The following is an 18,850-nucleotide window of genomic DNA, read 5'->3' as shown; positions in this document are numbered from 1 at the left end:
ATTCTCCAGGCCAGAGTACTGGAGTGGGTAGCCATTCCCTTCTCCAGGGGATCTTCCCAACCCAGGGGCTGAACCAAGGTCTCCCATAATGCGGTGGATTCTTTACCAGCTAAGCCACCAGGGAAGCCAGCTGGTAAAGAATCTGCCTGCAATGTGGGAAGCCTGGGTTGGATCCCTGGGAGGGGAAGATCCCCTGGAGATTGACAGGGGGCTCTAACAGGGTGTCAGTCCTCAGCCCTTGGTTAGTCCACGGTCCCAGGCCAGGCCTCAGTGGGTCACTCAAGTCCCTAGCCCTTGGCTAGTCCACAGTCCCCATTTGTTAGGGTCTGTTAGTTTAGCCTGTAGTTCCTCATTGGGAACAGCTGGAGGTGTGCAACTAAAGCTTTCTCTTGGCCAGCTTACTGTACCATCAGTTTGGTTGCTGCTGGTATGTTAATGTGCATGTAAAGACTATTGCTGTCTAGGTTGGTCATAACTTTCCTTCCAAGGAATAAGCATCTTTTAATTTCATGGCTGCAATCACCATCTGCAGTGATTTTGGAGCCCCCAAAAATGAAGTCAGCCTTACTTCTTGGAAAGAAAATTATGACCAACCTAGACAGCATATTAAAAAGCAGAGACATTACTTTGTCAACAAAGGTCCGTCTAGTCAAGGCTATGGTTTTTCCACTGGTTATGTATGGATGTGAGAGTTGGACTGTGAAGAAAGCTGATTGCCGAAGAATTGATGCTTTTGAACTGTGGTGATGGAGAAGACTCTTGAGAGTCCCTTGGACTGCAAGGAGATCCAACCAGTCCATCCTAAAGGAGATCAGCCCTGGGTGTTCACTGGAAGGACTGATGTTGAAGCTGAAACTCCAGTATTTTGGCCACCTGATGTGAAGAGCTGACTCATTGGAAAAGACCCTGATGCTGGGAAAGATTGACGGCAGGTGGAGAAGGGGACAACAGAGGATGAGATGGTTGGATGGCATCACTGGCTCAACGGACATGAATTTGGGTGAACTCCAGGAGTTGGTGATGGATAGGGAGGCCTGGTGTGCTGCGGTTCACGCGGTGGCAAAGAGTCAGACACGACTGAGCAACTGAACTGAACTGAAAGACTCGCTAATGGAATCTCAGAAGAACAACGTCACAAAATTGATGGGTATGGTCGAGCACTTAAAAGCTGTCAGAGCACTTGTCACCTACCTCAAAAGACTCTTGTGTTAGGACAAACTGGTCACAAAATGGGCTAGGCTGATACTAGGTCACCTGCCAATCCCAAGGAAATTTCCACACAACAAGGTAGGCTGTAAAATACCACACAATCCCCAATCCAGAGCCACATTCCTTTCAGGTATTAATTCTGGCTCCAAGAGACCCAAGGCTTAGCTAAAAAAAACCGAGATCCTTAAGTTTCAAAGAATTGAGTACACTACATTCTGGCACTCCTGCTTATTTTATGTCTAAGAACTGTGGTCCCAGAAGCTATGAATATCTTACAACAATGGCTGCCAGGCTCCTCTATCCATGGAATTCTCCAGGCAAGAATACTGTAGTGGGTAGCCACTCTCTTCTCCAAGGAATCTTCCCTACCCAGGGATCAAACCAGCATCTTATGCATTGTAGACAGTCTTTACTGTCTGAGCCACCAGCGAAGCTTGCAGATGGGTTTATAGGAAAACTGGGAGACCAGCAAAGGGTGAGAATTCTTAACAGAATCAGCTCTCCTGAATGCCTGTTATGCCCAGATGAAAAAGGAAACTAAAATTTCACATGGTCCTTTTCTTTCTAAATCCAGATACATTGGTTATTGATTCTTTCTCTCCCAAGGACAGCTGTTACCTTCTTGTTTGTCTTGTTTTGCATCCTGAGAGCTTGGTTTGTCAATTTGGTGGTAGTTTAGGCTTCCCAGATAGCTCAGTTGGTAAAGAATCCACCTGCAAAGAAGGAGACCCCAGTTTGATTCCTGGGTCCGGAAGATCTGCTGGAGAAGGGATAGGCTACCCAATCCAGAAGATCCCCCGGAGAAGGGAAAGGCTACCTCACTCTAGTATTCTGGCCTGGAGAATTCCATGGACTGTATAGTTCATGGAGTCACAAAGAGTCGGACACGACTGAACAACTTTCACTTTAGTCACTAGGTTGTAGCCAACTCTTGCGACTCCACAGACTGTATGTAGCCTGCCAGGCTCCTCTGTCCATAGAATTTTCTATGCAAGAATACTGGAGTGGGTTGCCATTTCCTTCTTCAGGGGATCTTCCTGACTCAGAGATGGAACTGGGATCTTCTGCACTGCAAGCAGATTTTTACCGACTGAGCTACCAGGGAATTTGGGTGCCCCAAAATATGACTGGGCAGAAAATGTAGGTTATATCCCCATTTGCAGTTAGATATGGTTGGACAGAAATACGGTTGAACTTCATTTGCAGCTCCAGTACATGGCCAGTCCTCAGGGAATTGTATTTTTTTTTTCCTCCCTTTTTATCCTTTGGCTATCATCGGCTCTGGATCTTGGGAGGGTATATCTTCTGCACTCTCTTTGGGGACACCTCTTGAGTCCATAGGATTATTCAATACTGCCAGTATTTATTTATTTATATTTATTGTTTGTTTCAGCTGAAAATTGACAAGATATTTGAAAGTATTTTTTAAGTAGCTCTGTGATCAGAGGTTGGCTAAACTAGAAGTTCATATTCAGAGCCTGATGGAAAAAACATTTTAAACCTTCTCCCCTAAGATAAAATGAAACCATGTACCCAGAAGGAGGAAAAAATTAAAAAACAAAATTCTGATGGTTTTATGGAAGGATTTACTAAAATGTTCCAAAGATATTCATTTCCATCTCAGTTGGAAATCTTCTCCCCAATATACAAAAAGTAAATTGAAGATAATGTGGTTGGATAAGCAAATCAACCCCTTAATAAAATCATTTAGGCTATAACTTCTTTAGAGAAATAGAAATTAAAAGCAACTGTTTACATCTTACAAATTTTTGCAAAACCAGAAATGCAGCTCTAGAAACAATGTGAAGTCTAATCCCCAAACCTCTCTTATTTATCTCAAAAGACTTGCAGGTTCCCCAATCCTGGCCTTAGGAAACAAGAGTCCTTCTTGGTGGAACTTGCATTCTTTCCCTGGGCTTTGAGATGTAAATGTTCTACCTGGTCATCTCTAGGAAATCTTATCCAGGCCATCTCTTTTAAATGAAAACTCCAGGGAGGTAATTCCTATTAAGGGAAAAAAGCGGGGAGGAGTATGTAGTTATTTGGAACTTAGACAAATGAAAAACCTTGTCTTCCCCACCAGTATTAGTAAAAAGATTTAGCCACTTGAGCTGTAATTTATTTTACCTGGCAAATACACAATGTGGATCCAACTTATTTTATGTAACTAGTGAGTTTTACGGAGAAGGCAATGGCAAGCCACTCCAGTACTCTTGCCTAGAAAATCCCATGGATGGCGGAGCCTGGTAGGCTGCAGTCCATGGGGTTGCTACAAGTCAGACATGACTGAGCGACTTCACTTTCACTTTTCACTTTCACACACTGGAGAAGGAAATGGCAACCCACTCCAGTGTTCTTGCCTGGAGAATCCCAGGGATGGGGGAGCCTGGTGGGCTGTCGTCTATGGGGTCACACAGAGTCAGACACGACTGAAGTGACTTAGCAGCAGCAGCAGCTTAGCAGCAGTTTTATATTATTGTACTTGATTTGTGGCTAAAATTTGAGAACAGAAGCTAGACCCTGATGATGGGCAAGACTGAAGGAAGGAAGAGAGGGGACAACAGAGATGGCTGGATGGCATCACCAACTCAATGGACATGAGTTTGAGTAAACTCCAGGAGTTGGTGATGGACAGGGAGGCCTGGCGTGCGGCAGTCCATGGGGTCGCAAAGAGTCGGACACAACTGAGCGACTGAACTGATCTGTCTTTATGTGTATCTACACACAGTTGACACTTGAACAACACAGATTTGAACTGTGTGGATCCACTTATGTGTTGGTTTTTTTCCAATAGTTGGTATTACAGTACTACATGATCTGCACTTAGTTGAATCTGTGGATATACTGGAACCACGTGGAGAGGGCAGACTATAAGTTATACACAGATTTTAGACTATGCAGAGAGTCAGCTCTCCTTAACCCCACATTGTTCAAAGGTCAACTGTATATGTATTATAGATGTGTGGCATTATCTACCTTTGGATAGTAAGGCTAAAATTAATTTGTAAAGGGGTTTATTCAATTGCTTTTAAAACAAACAAATGCTACATAAATTAAGTATAGTCTCAGAAATAAAAAAACTATCCCAAATGTTTCAGGTTCACAAGACCTAGGATTATCTCCACTAAATAAAGGCTAGTTTAAGTTTGTTGGTTTAATTAAAATAGACATGTTTATAAAGTTATCAACACTGAAAATAATGCAGGTATTCCATTTTTATTCTACCTGGGTTATCCCTATTACAGAATTTTTCACCAAGAAAAAAACTTGGTATACTAAAATTTTCATGAGTAATCTAAACATGACTATTAAGAACAAGTGATTTGAATAGATATAAGTGTGATAAGTATTTCCACTTTCCAATAATAACTATAATTTATGGTATGATTATTTAAATATATTTCCCAAATTTGTTCGGTAACTTGAAAACTTAGAGTTTTTCTACGTAATTTAAATGATGAATATTTAATTGAATACCTAGATTGTTTCCAAACAAATACTGGAACATCAGTCCTGAATGTAGGTTTATCTACTTTTGGCTTCCTATTACTGAGAAACTTAAGATATTTGGATTTATTAGTAAACTTTTTTTTTTGTTTGCCACATTGGAAAATTTATTATGAGGAAGAATGTATTTCTAGAAACTATGACGTGTATTTCTAGAAATTATGATGTGTATTTCTAAATTTGCCAATCCACAGAATGCCCCTGTAAGAGATAGTACATAACTTCCTACATCTCAGTTTTCAGTCTGAATTAACCATTCTAAGAGTCATTCTAATCATATATGTAAGTAGAACTACTTAGAAAAATAAAGGTGAAGGAAAATAACTGTGTATGAAAAGTAGGTAAGGAAAGTAAAATGACTCATTGTTTTAGAATAAGAAAGAGAAAAAAATAGAACAAAATTGTAGACAGTTTGTGTAAGAGGAACCTTGGTTTTATGTGTAGTCAGGATGGCTAGGATTAAAATAAATTTAATTGTTTAAAAAATGAGTTTTACTACCAAAAGTACACTGGTGCAAAATTAGAATTTTATTCTCTCTATTAAAATTACTAAGGTGTTGCTGGACTTTTGGTCTCCTTTTGATAACAGATTGTGAAATTTTCTTTATTTTTTTAAGTAATCTGCCTGAACAGTGAAGATTTTATGTCATAAATAACAGAATAACTTACTGTGCTTCCCACTGTCTTTATCAAGTCTTTTACTTAAGAAAACCCAATCTTCTCAAAATTAAAGAGCTAAGATTTGCTCACAATTATGTAATTTTTTGTTTTGCCTTTAACAATATATACTGTCATTTTATTAAATGGATATTTTTGACAAAGTTCCCCCAAACCAAATTCTAAATGAAGTTTTTTGACTTCAAACTTTTTTGGAATTTTCTAGAGGGCCCCTGGAACATCTCAAGAGATTTCTTCTCTCTCTTTATAATAAAAAAGAGATGTTAAACTAAATAGGTTTATTTACTATGTTAAATTAACCAAAAAGTACTGTCAAACAGGTAATATTAAGTCTTCTTTATTTTGTACCTGTATAGGTATATGTTATAAGTGTTCCAGAAACTGTATAACATTCCTGGAACTCTTATATATTCTGGTAAAATATTATCAGTCACAATTTTAGTTACTATCTTAAAGTTCTATATATCACAGAAATAAATATACTTCCTTAGCAAATGAGTTGGTATCAGATCTTCAACAATGGGCATTTTAAAGTCTTTCGTAACTTACAGACAGCTACTGTTTTACTCTAATATTTTTGCAAAAATGATACTCATGGAAGGGACTTTACCAAGTGCTCCTGACCACTGACACTGCTACAAAACTAGAAAGTAATAAACCTTGAGTACGTATCTTACAGCTGAAGTAGGCTCCACATGACATCTAGAATTGGGCTGAGACACACAGATAAAACTGACTAGGAAGAGAAGTAGCTGAAATCAATGTAGACTGCCTCCACCCAAGATGCTGGATCAAGACTTCATACTTTAACTAAACAATAAAAACCTTTTCTTCTTTTCTTTCTTTTACTTTGGCATTGTCCTAAAAAGACAACACTATCATCCATATCTCCCAGGCCATTACTAAGGAGGATAACCTTTTAGACTACTGAATCTGCCATTAAAAATACTAATCTATCCGTAATGCTAGAGAACCACTGGTCTTCCCTATGACCACTTTTTCATCTATTCCAAATGTCCTGTAAACTACAATTGAAACTCCCTTAGAAATCATTTAGAGGGTCTGATTTTTATGGCCAGAACAACTAGTGTCTCATTTTTACTTTTCTCTTATTATAGGTGCACTAGACACAACTAGACACAATACCTAGAGAAATCACAGTATAGCTGCACTCCTATGTTCTTATGATTATCTAAATATGATTCTTCCCCAGTCATGAAAAGATCTTACCAGCAGCACCCATCTTTGCCAGAAATTTAGAACATTTTATTTTGAGCTAGATTTACTTTTCAAATGCACTGAAAACCTAATTGACCCCTGGTTTGAATAGGCAAATGTAACAAGTTCCTGCAAATGAATCCATTAGTAGGAATGGTTTGTGCCCCAACATGATTAATCTTTGTCTGTGTTGATTATCATTCTCCTTGGGCTTATGCATGCCCTGATGGCTGGTGTGTAACCAGGCAACGCCTCTTAGGTTGTCTCTCTATGCCTGTGTGTGTGTATGTTCAGTTGCTTCAGTCATGTCCGACTCTTTGCAACCCTATGGACTATAGCCTGCCAGGTTCATGGTATTTCCTAGGCAAGAATGCTGGAGTCAGTTGCCGTGCCCTCCTCCAGGGGATCTTACCAACTCACAGGTTGAACCCTACTTCCCTGATTAGGAGTGAGTACAAATGATCAGAAACCGTCATTAACTTTTGCAAGTACTGCAGAATCCACTGCTAAAGCTGCCCAAGAAAAATCCTTAGACTTTCTGACCAAGGCTGCTCTTAATGATGGGATAGCCGTTGATTATCTTGTAGCTTAACAAGAAAGTGTCTGAGCTGCATCCAACACCACTTGCTGCACCTGCATTAACCCTTCCGGGGAAGCTGAAACTCAGCTTCATAAAATCACTGAGCAAGTCATTTGGCTTTAAAAAGTGATTGCTTACAAGATCTTTCTTTGACATATTTAGTTTCGATTGGCTTGGGTCTTGGGGACCATGGCTCTGAAGTGCACTCTAGACACTGGGAATTGTCTTGCTTATAATAATCATAATAGTCTTCCTGGTGCACTTTAAATGCATATTTAAGTGCATGTTTGTAGCCACTAACCACCAAACAATACCCAAAGACTGAAATGTCAGGAAACGGATGAAGAGAATGACCAACTTAAAACATGTGAACCTTAAGTCATGATCTGTGAATAGCATACAGAGAATCAGCAAAAACTGGGAGATCTTCAGAGCAGTAGCTGGGAGTGGCATTTGATGCCGTAAATATTTATCACATCTCTCAGGCTAAGTCTGATCAAAATTGGAGAATTGTTAAAAAAGACACAACTCGCCCAAAATGGAGTCACTTGTGCTAAGCTCTACTTCACCAAGCTGAAACTTATAAATTTAAAATAGATTCAGCCTCTCCCAGGAATAGAATCTTAAACAAGGCAATCTGGAATGGCCAGGTCAGAACTAGTGAGGTTATCTGACTCACAGACACCTACCATTCCCTAAAGGAAGGTGACCCTGCCACAACCATCAGCTCTTTCCTGGTATAACTTCCCTGTCCAGGTTTCCGCCTATAAATCTTTCGCTTTGTATAGCATATCAGAAAGAAAGTGAAGTCATTCAGCTGTGTCCGACTCTTTGCAACCCCATGGACTGTAACCTATCAGGCTCCTTCGTCCATGATATTTTTCAGGCAAGAGTACTGGAGTGGGTTGCCATTTCTTTCTCCAAGGGATCTTCCCAAACCAGGAATCGAACCCAGGAAGATGCTTTTACCATCTGAGCCACCAGGGAAGTCCCCTATAGCATTTCAGAGCTCCTTCCTATAAATGCTAGATGAGATGCTGTCCAATTCATGAATCACTGAATAAAGCCAGTGAGATCTTTAAAATTTACTCAGTTGAATTTTGTTTCTTAATACTCTGAACATTATCTGACATATAATGAGTTTTTATAAGTTTGTTGAATAAATAAAATAAATTATATTTCAAGCTTTCATTAAAGCACTTTTGTTTATCTCTTAAACACTATACCCATCCTGACACTGTACAGGAGGCAGGGATCAAGACCCCAAGAAAAAGAAATGCAAAAAGGCAAAATGGTTGTCTGAGGAGGCCTTACAAATAGCTGTGAAAAGAAGAGAAGTGAAAGGCAAAGAAGAAAAGGAAAAATATACCCATTTTAATGCAGAGTTCCAAAGAACAGCAAGAAGAGAAGAAAGCCTTCCTCAGTGATCAGTGCAAAGAAACAGAGGAAAACATTAGAATGGGAAAGACCAGAGATCTCTTCAAGATAATTAGAGATACCAAGGGAACATTTCATACAAAGATGGGCACAATAAAGGACAGAAATGGTATGGACCTAACAGAAGCAGAAGATATTAAGAAGAAGTGGAAGAAGTGGCAAGAATACAAAGAAGAACTATACAAAATAGATCTTCATGACCAAGATAATCACGATGCTGCGATCATTCACCTAGAGTCAGATATCCTGGAATGTGAAGTCAAGTGGGCCTTAGGAAGCATCACCATGAGCAAAGCTAGTGGAAGTGATGGAATTCCAGTTGAGCTATTTCAAATCCTAAAAATGATGCTGTGAAAGTGCTGCACTCAATATGTCAGCAAGTTTGGAAAACTCAGCAGTGGCTACAGGACTGGAAAACGTCAGTTTTCATTCCAATCCCAAAGAATGCTCAAACTACCACACAATTGCACTCATCTCACACGCTAGCAAAGTAATGCTCAAAATTCTCCAAGGCAGGCTTCAACGATATATGAACTGTAAACTTTCAGATGTTCAAGCTGGATTTAGAAAAGGCACAAGAACCAGAGATAAAATTGCCAATATCCGTTGGAGCATCACAAAAGAAGAGAGTTTCAGAAAAACATCTACTTCTGCTTTACTGACTATGCCAAAGCCTTTGACTGTGTGGATCATAACAAACTGGAAAATTCTGAAAGCGATGGGAATACCAGACCACCTGACCTGCCTCCTGAGAAATCTGTATGCAGGTCAGGAAACAACAGTTAGAACTGGACATGGAACAACAGACTGGTTCCAAATAGGAAAAGGAGTACGTCAACCGTGTATATTGTCACCCTGCCTATTTAACTTATATGCAGAGTACATCATGAGAAATGCTGGACTGGATGAAGCACAAGCTGGAATCAAGATTGCCAGGAGAACTATCAATAACCTCAGATATGCAGATGACACCACACTTATGGCAGAAAGTGAAGAAGAACTAAAGAGCCTCTTGATGAAAGTGAAAGAGGAGAGTGAAAAACCTGGCTTAAAACTCAACATTCAGAAAACTAAGATCATGGCATCTGGTCCTGTCACTCATGGCAAATAGATGGGGAAACAATGGAAACAGTGACAGACTTTATTTGGGGGGGCTCCAAAATCACTGCAGATGGTGACTGCAGCCATGAAATTAAAAGATGCTTGCTCCTTGGAAGAAAAGTTATGACCAACCTAGACAGCATATTAAAAAGCAGAGATGTTACTTTGCCAACAAAGGTCCATCGAGTCAAAGCTATGGTTTTTCCAGTAGTCATGTATGGATATGACAGTTGGACTATAAAGAAAGCTAAGCACAGAAGAATTGATGCTTTTGAACTGTGGTGATGGAGAAGACTCTTGAGAGTGCCTTGGACTGCAAGGAGATCCAACCAGTCCACCCTAAAGGAGATCAGTCCTGAATATTCACTGGAAGGACTGATGCTAAAGCTGAAACTCTAATACTTTGGTTACCTAATGCAAAGAACTGACTCACGTGAAAAGACCCTGATGCTGGGAAAGACTGAAGTTGGGAGGAGAAGGGGATGACAGACGATGAGATGGTTGGAAGGAATCACGGAGTCAATGGATATGAGTTTGAGTAAACTCTGGGAGTTGGCAATGGACAGGGAGGCCTGGTGTGCTGCAGTCCATGGTGTCACAAAGAATTGGACAGGACTGAGCAACTGAACTGAACTGATACCCATCTTTTTGTTCATAATGTTTTTAGCCACCTTTCCATTTAAAAACAAAGTATTTCTCTAAATCCTTATTAAACTTAGAGATTGTACCACATTATGATTCATTATGACCTGCCTCAAAGCAGGTATCAAATGCTAAGTAAACTGCATGGTCATTTTATCTTTTCACCTAAAAAGCATACCTTTACATCTTTCAGTGCAAAACCTAGAATGTTCTATCACCACCCATGGATTAGGCAAAAAACAACTCCAGTCTATGGAGAGCCCTTGTCCAAGTAGCAGAAGACAGGACACGGCCTCTTTGCTCCTTCCTCTGTGACCAACAATCAAAGATTTCACTGCTGGCCTTTGTCCTGACTTTACCAACATGACTCATCTTAACAGTGTAAATGTGAACATGATTTTATATGAATTTTCATATTAGAGAAGTCTGCTCACTTAACGTAAAGCTCCATTTCAATCACAGGCTTTTCTTCCTTCTCAGAAATGATCAAGAAGAAATGTGGAAAATTATTGTGTTTTTGAATAGAAACTACCAACATTTTAACAAATTGATTTTTGCTTAAAATAAACATAATAAAGTAGTATTTTAAAAACTGAAAGTGAGGGATTTCCCTGCAACAAAATTTTAGGATTATTTAGCTGTCTCCAAGAAGACGAATAAAACTGTGAACATAATGGTTGACTTATTGAGAAAGAAAAATATACAAAGACCAGAAAACAGAGTGGAAGAGAAAGGTCTGTAATGGCTTGGCTGCTAAAGGACATTTTTACCCTCATGCCAGCACTAAGTGCTCTTCCCAATGAATAAACCATATGTCCATTTTTATATGCTTCCTTTCACTTAGATTCTGCTACTTCACAATATTCCCTTTGTCCCAGCCCCTGCCTCATCTTCAGCCACCCCTAGCCTGGCTCCCTCATCCCTCACTTCAGCTCCTTGGGCAACCAGGATTTGTGCCCTAGCTACCAATTTGAACATCTGCTACCTGAAAAAGAGAAAAATCACCTCATTGCCTAACATCCTCCAGGGCAAAAAGTTTGAAGGATTCAGCATCCTCAAAAAAACAGCCACAGAAAGACAAAAAAAGAAGCAGCAGCAGCATATCTTTTCCAGCTCAGTAAATTCCATCTATATAAAGATGAAATGAATAACACTTTTAAAAATTATTCACTGCAAGGAAATCCATGTTACCAACAACGCATTGTCTTTCTTTATGCATAGACTGAGACCCACACAGTTTATTTCGTTTTTGCAAGTGTGTCTCTTTTTCAACATATTACCATATAGAAGAGATAGAGCATATATATAACTCCAGAGAACAAAGTGCCAGTATTTCCCCTCTTTCTCTTGCATTTTTTTTCTCTCTCTCTTTTTATGTCCCAAAACACTTCCCCAGCTGAAAGATAAGAAAATATTTTCATTGAATTAAAATGAGCCCTGTGTTAAAACAGCTTGCCTGAATCCAACCAGAGCTTCATTTCAACACTTGGTCAGCAGCCCTCCCTTATTCATTTCTTTCTATCACTGGCCTTGTCTCCAACCTGAATTCTCATCACCATATACCTTTACCCCCAAGCTTTTACTAGTCCACTTCCTTGATATGTTTGCACTTAATTTGATTCCATCCTTCATGCTTTTTTCATTATTCTCAGTTCATCCACACCACATAAATTATCACTTTTGTTTTCAGTTCTCATGTGCCCCCTTCACACCAATTCCAAATAAATACTTCTGATTCTCATCTATTTAATCCAAATTAATTCAGATTCCCTTTCCTCATCACCCATCTCCACCTCTGCCTCCCCTCCTGTCTGTTTCTCTTTCTTATAGCACCTACTTTTCCCTCCATGTTTGTCTCTGCAGGATTTGCTTCTGGAGGGTGCAAGGTCACTGCTTCCTGTGTTGTTTTAGGAAAGCTGTGCTCTACATTACTGCCAACTTCAATGGGAAAATGCCTGCATGTCCAATTTCATCCTCTATGACGAGTGGGCATGCATCACCACCCCAACACTGAAATTATGGAAGTGAGGAAAGAAAAGCTTCTTGCTTTTTAGTGGTATTTAACTTTAAGTGGTTTATTTCTAGTTTACATAAAGCTGTTTTTCTTTTTTTCCACAAAATCATCATTAATCAATATCATCGGCAATAGTCAGGAATACAACCAACCCTATTACTGTCTTTAATGAGCTCTTACCATCTGCCAAGTAGTTTACATATATTTGGGCTTCCCTGGTGGCTCAAGGTAAAGAATCTGCCTGCAATGCAGGAAAACTGGTTTCAATCCCTGGGTTGGGATTGAAGGAAGAAAGAAGGAAGAAATGGCAACCCATTCCAGTACTCCTGCCTACAGAATTCCATGGACAGAGGAGCCTAGTAGGCTATAGTCCATGGGATCCCAAAGAGTCGGACACAACTGAGAGACTAATTTTCACTTTACATATATTTACTTATTTACTTTTCAAAACAATCTAGAAGGTAAATTATCCCTGTTTTACAGATGAGGAAACTGAGACTCAGGGAAGATGCATCAGGTATGCAGGTCATAAATCTAAGAAGTTGTAGAGCCAGAGTTCAAACCCGAGTCTCCCTGACTGCAAAGCCCTGCTCTTAACCGCTCTGCAGTACTGCCTTTCCATAATGCAAGGTGCCTTCTTGGAAAAATTCCCCACAGGGAGGATTCTTTCCACTTTAATCCACTATAGGGCAAGTGGTTGCAGGTGCTGGGAAACATAATGAGCTCCACCTTGATAATCATTCTGGGTAGACAATGCCCAAAAAACAAAGCACAGAAGATGCATCACTTCTCAGAGTTATCCTCCTAACACATTCATGACAAAGAGGGGACTGGAAAAAGAAGCAAATGTTCTGGACTCACCCCGCCCCACCAAAAAGAATCTCTGCTTCCCCAGAGATGCCCAGCCTCCAAACTAGGCAGGATATAGCCTGTCTTCATGTCAATAATTTAAAAACTGTGCTCATAATCATGAATTCCATACCCCCAACAAAGCTCAACCTTCTCGCCTCATCCTGCCTTCTCTGGTTTTCTTGGGGGGAACAGGAGATGAGTCATGCTGAAGGCCTGGGAGCACTGCAATGTCTTCTAGTTACTTTACTCACTGACTTGAGAAAGACAAATAAATAAAACTAACCTCCAGAACAATACCAGACAGGTGAAAAAAAGAAAAAGTTGACAGTAGCAAGAAGCTTTTGCCTTGAAGCATGTGGTTGGAGGACTCAAACTTCAAAAGGGACCATGAGTAAGACTTGAACCTGAGCCATGGGTTCAAAAGTAATCTTAGGATAACTTTCCATGAACCAAGCAAGGACCACAAGCAAAAGTCAGTTTGAAATGAGAGGAGAACATGCCTACGTCTTATGCTGTGAGGAAACACTGTTCGCTATCATCCTCCCATGGGAATGACTTTGAAATTCAAGGTGGTGATGGTTTCTAGACACACATTATACACTCCTACCTCAGGGAAGCTCCTCTGTTCTACACAAAGACATTTCCCAAAACTGACTCCCCCAAGAACATCAGAGCTGAGAGGGGCCTCAAAAGCCAAACTGTTTGGCAGATGTAGAAAATGAGGCCACCGGTGAGGCGAAGGGCAGTGTTCAAGGTGACAAAGCTAGTTAGTGACAGCACTAGAACTAGAACCTAGGTTTCCCCAGTTTCCAACCAGTGATCCTTGCATGCACACTTCTCTGGTGACACAGTCCGCAAGTCACCACAGAGCCCCTGGAAGGCAAGCAGCAAGCCCAAGAAGAACAACTCTCTCCAGACACATCTCCCAGCCTAGATCTAATCACCCATTTCTTCCCAGCAGAAGATTCTGCTACTTACACTTTCGGAGCTCTTCCCAGTTCCGCTGGTATTGTGCATGCAGTTTGAAAAAACCATACTGGCAATATACTTTCAGGGACTCATTTAAAAGCCACTAATGGCAGTAATTGCTCCTACAATGCTAACCCCAAGAAGAGACACCAGCCCTAAATTTCTACCTCAAAGCAGAGAACAAAGACCAGATTCAAGGAAAATGCTAATCTCATTCTTTTCTTCACAAACCCCACTCTTTTAAATTATCCCATTGCTCCCAAGATCAGTATGAGTCCTGGGAGTCACCACAGAAGTCCTGAGTAAACTATACAGTCCCTGCCGGTCCCCACCACCCTTACCACACACATAGCAGTGTAATCACTTTAGCAACTTCGCAGTAACAAGCTCATTAAAAAGCAATTCTGCCATCTCTCCATAAAGCACGCGCCAGAGAACAATGCAAAAGAGGAGATGCCAATTAATTACAGAATGATCACATCTAATGAACTCTGAAACCCTCCTGCTGTTGGTGACTTTGATGAAAAATCAGGGATGCTGGGAAAAGAGTAAATAGGGACACCCTGGCTACCTTGTTCAATTGCAAATTCTCTCCAAGGTAACTTTTCAGATTCCAGTGTTGATCAAAACTGCAGAATCACACCGATAAAACAACGAAAAGTGACAGGTGCGTACATCACGTACGGCTGTGAGTCACACCACCAGAACCCCTGTTCAGGCATCCTCAGCAGTGTCTGATAATACACTGAGGCTGGCATTGCCCTCTGAAAGGATCTCTGAGCCAGCTAGTGACAAACCCATGTCTGGTGCCTGGGACACCTGGAGATTCTAAGGTTAACAGGTGAGTCACTCGGCTTCCCTCCCAGGCCCGCCTGCCTCTCTATACCTCCTAGTTGGCATGGATGCCACTTCTCGGAACAGAGAAAAGCCCTTCCCCCCACGAGGCTAAAGGATGAAAAAGAAGAAACCACGTGCGGCCAACTTGTACCACTACCTGTGTGAGTCCTCTGGTGGGCCTTTAAGTGGGAGCTTTTTGTATAAACTTTCCGGCACCCGTTAAACTGACAGCGATGAACCCTCTTCTTGTTTTCAGGGCACGCCTCAGCCCCTACCCCTCCTTGTTCACTGTCGCTGTGTCCACTCTTAACTGTCCCAGCTGCCGCCACGGCTGCCGCTGCTGTTGCCACCCCTCCCACCTTGACTGAGCCGAGCGCAGCCTTCTTGGCCACCAGTTTCAACGTCACTGTGCCATCCACGGCTGAGAGAGTCTGTGAGGTTTTCACCAGATGGCGGCTGAGCTCAGGGGACGATGGGGGCGTTAATGAGGTCACTGCGTTGAGCTGGGCCTGGTTGACGGCTGTGTAGCTGTCTAGAGAAGAGCTGGTTGGCTGGAGGCTGAGGCAGGTCTCAGATAGCAACTTGTCCCGAGAGAGCAGAATGTCCACGGCCGAGCTCTTCTCGCAGATGGTCGCTTCCACGGGGAGCAGCAGGGGGTCTAAGCGCCGGAAGCTCTCCTCGATGCATGGGGGAGGAGAAGCACGGAGGAAACAGTCCAAATCCTCACCGAAGGTCTCCGAGATCCTCCTGGGCTCCGTCTGCAGGTAGCGTTCCAATTCAAGGCATGTCTGCAGAGGGCAAGGAGGGAGGGAGAGAAACAGCCATCAGAAGCAAAGAACACCAGGGGACCACATATTGACAGGCTGAGAAGAAATCTACAGGAAGGAACAAAGGATGTTTCCTGGCTCCTATCTGAAACTTTCTTAGTGAAAGGTCTGACCTTGTTATTTTTCTCCCTGGACACTTCTGAAGGGTTCACAAGGGTCACATCATATGAGCTCAACTACTACAGTTAATGGGGAACTAGAAACCCAGAGGGCTATCTCACACCATCAAGTTCCCTGAGAACATTCAATGTTAAAATCATCTCACATCCCACAATCCAATTCGGTAGGTGAGATGCTCTTAGCCTCCCTAGGAGCCCCTATGCAAGCAAGAAGCAAACAAAATCAGATGAGGTTTTCATAGCAAGGTAAGACTCCCCACAGTCCAACTTCATTTTTCAAACAGACTTTGGCAAATCACTAAGCACAATCTTTACGTATTGTGAGGCAAGAAGCATGCGTCCCATTACAATAGTTTGACATTTCTGTCTACGTGATAAAAATAAGTTCAAACACATCCAGCTGAATTGTTAAAGAAAAAGACACTAATCTATTTCAATATAAAGTTTTCTCCTGGTAAAGAAGTGAGGCAAGAAAAATATTATCAGGAAACTTCAGAGTTTCAACAAATCTTCATCCATGGTGCTCGTAAGTCTTTGTAAGATGGTAAAAGTGTTTTTATGGCAAACATGGATATTTAAGTTTATAATCTGAAAGTTCTCCTCACTTAATCCTGCTCTTGCAGAATCTGGTAGAAAACCATAGTCCTAACTTAAGTGTGCTAAGTTACTTCAGTTGTGTCTGACACTTTGTGACCCTATGGACTGTAGCCTGCCAGGCTCCTCTGTCCATGGGATTCTCCAGGCCAGAATTCTGGAGTGGGGGGTCATGCCCTCCTCTAGGGGATCTTCCTGACCCAGGGATTGAACCCATGTCTCTTATGTCTTCTGCATTGGCTGGCAGGTTCTTTACCACTAGTGCAACCTGGGAAGCCCAGTCCTAACTTATGCCATTAATTCAATTTATTCTAACTTCTGGGACTTCAACAAAGAAACACTGCTGGCAAATTTAAAATCTGACTAGCTCCTAATTCTCTAGCTCTCTAGCACTTCTATGTTTTCAACCAGTGTTCTGATTCTAGGTTTTTATTCTGTTAAGAATATATTTTAATGATATACCTGGTTGTGCTGTATCTGTCAACATTTTATTTTGGTGACATTTCAAAAGATTGGTTTTTAATCAGCCTTCTGGTAAAACTGCATTACTGAATAAGAAAAGCAGATTTTTAATGATGAATCAACTTTGGGTCTCACTGCTGATTTTTAATAGTATAAACTAATGAATGGTTCCTATCTTCATTCACTACTCATGTCACAAGTGTTCATTCAACTACTGTGTTCACAGCAAGGTGCAAGGCTTTCTGTGTTAGAGGATGACATAGTAACAGATCCATGTAACGGACATACAGAATAAACAATTACAAGCTAAAATTTACATGAACTTATAAGCAAAGTGATACCAAATAATATAACAATAAAGTACGTTGACAAGTTCTTAAGGGATGAGTGGACACTGAATTCTGTACTCTTGTTATGGAGGTGTTAATCAAGGAAAGCTTATTGAAAAACTAAGCTTGATTCTATTTTGCTTATTGATTAAATAATAGCTCTTGCTGAGTAGCTTCCCACCACTTTATATCTAAAACCAATACTACCACCTTCTCAGGTCTAGAAATTTCTCTTATCCTTATTTGTACCTTTTCTGAATTCTATGTTTCAAAGATTTTTCCATCTCATTGCTAAAAATTATCATTTACTTCTTTCCAGTATTAAAACCCCTAGTCTCAGCCCCAGTCAATTCACTTCTGAATTATACTACCCCCCAAAACCTCCCTTTAACCTTCCCTTCTCTTTTTAAACCATCACCTACCAAGAACAGTGTCTGATACCCATCAGGTACATAATGTCTATCAACCAAAGATAAATCAACCATATACTATTATTTTTAATCATTCTGTTCCACTCCACTGTACAAAAGCTACCTGCTAACCTTAATCTGGACTAGGCTGAAGCTAGATAAGACCACTAATACATGTCTTCTAGAACATAATGCTCCTTTAGCTTTGTTCAAAGAGTAGAACCAGACCTTTGAGACACAAATATGTTCCAGGGGGAAGTCAGCTGAATCATGGGTTAGAAGAGGTCCTTGAGACAGGTCCTCACACACAGGAACTATTTCACAGTCACCAGTGTCTATTCGATAGGGCTTCTGGATGTCATATCCTCTTATATAGTTTTTAGCTCAAAGGTTCAAAAGTCACTAAGAAATTGTGATTGTTACTAATAGGCTCAGATCTCTTCATATTCAAAGTTCTGAGGAACTGAGATATTCTAAATGCATTTACATGCTCTTCAGAGAAACAAATGGCTTCCGGGGTCATCTGGACTGTGTTTAATGTATTTGTCTGTTTCTTATGAGAGTTCTATTTATTTATATCTGTATTTATTTATTTATGTTTCAAAGCCTGTGTATTGATATTCTAATATTTAAAGGTGCGAATGTGTATGGCAGTTCTGTGTACTGTTAGTTTCAAAGTTTATTTTTATGTTAACTCAAAGTTAGTTCAATCCTGACTGTTTTTTAATTTGAAGATGATGTGTTTTAAGTGTTCTTCACTTATTAAACTATTTTGGGGGAGGGGGTATTCCACACTGTACTATCCACTATAGTAAAGGCTATGGAGAAGGCGATGGCAAGCCACTCCAGTACTCTTGCCTAGAAAATCCCATGGATGGAGGAGCCTGGTAGGCTGCAGTCCGTGGGGTCGCTAAGGGTCGGACATGACTGAGCGACTTCACTTTCACACATTGGAGAAGGAAATGGCAACCCACTCCAGTGTTCTTGCCTGGAGAATCCCAGGGATGGGGGAGCCTGGTGGGCTTCCGTCTATGGGGTCACACAGAGTCGGACACGACTGAAGTG

General features: G+C 40.9%; 1 protein-coding gene across 5 annotated transcripts in view; it reads right to left on the bottom strand.

The window, feature by feature from the left end:
* Positions 1-18,850, bottom strand: part of KLF7 (KLF transcription factor 7) — a 98,794-nt gene that overhangs the window by 39,836 nt on the left and 40,108 nt on the right. For 2 of the 5 annotated variants that reach the window (XM_055398912.2, XM_055398911.2), the window contains one exon: positions 15,199-15,832. In XM_055398912.2, coding sequence (XP_055254887.1) covers positions 15,199-15,832 — 634 coding nt within the window. Of the gene's footprint in view, positions 1-1,827; positions 1,923-15,198; positions 15,833-18,850 lie in introns of all 5 variants that reach the window. The other 3 variants (XM_055398913.2, XM_088828047.1, XR_008682245.2) reach the window with 2 other exon arrangements.

The sequence above is a fragment of the Moschus berezovskii genome, chromosome 2 (genome assembly GCF_049115385.1).
Source record: "Moschus berezovskii isolate FMDL1 chromosome 2, NW_MosBer_1.0, whole genome shotgun sequence".
In the NCBI taxonomy this organism is placed as follows: domain Eukaryota; kingdom Metazoa; phylum Chordata; class Mammalia; order Artiodactyla; family Moschidae; genus Moschus; species Moschus berezovskii.
Note: the sequence above shows the minus strand (reverse complement) of the source record. Positions and strands in the feature narration are given on the sequence as shown.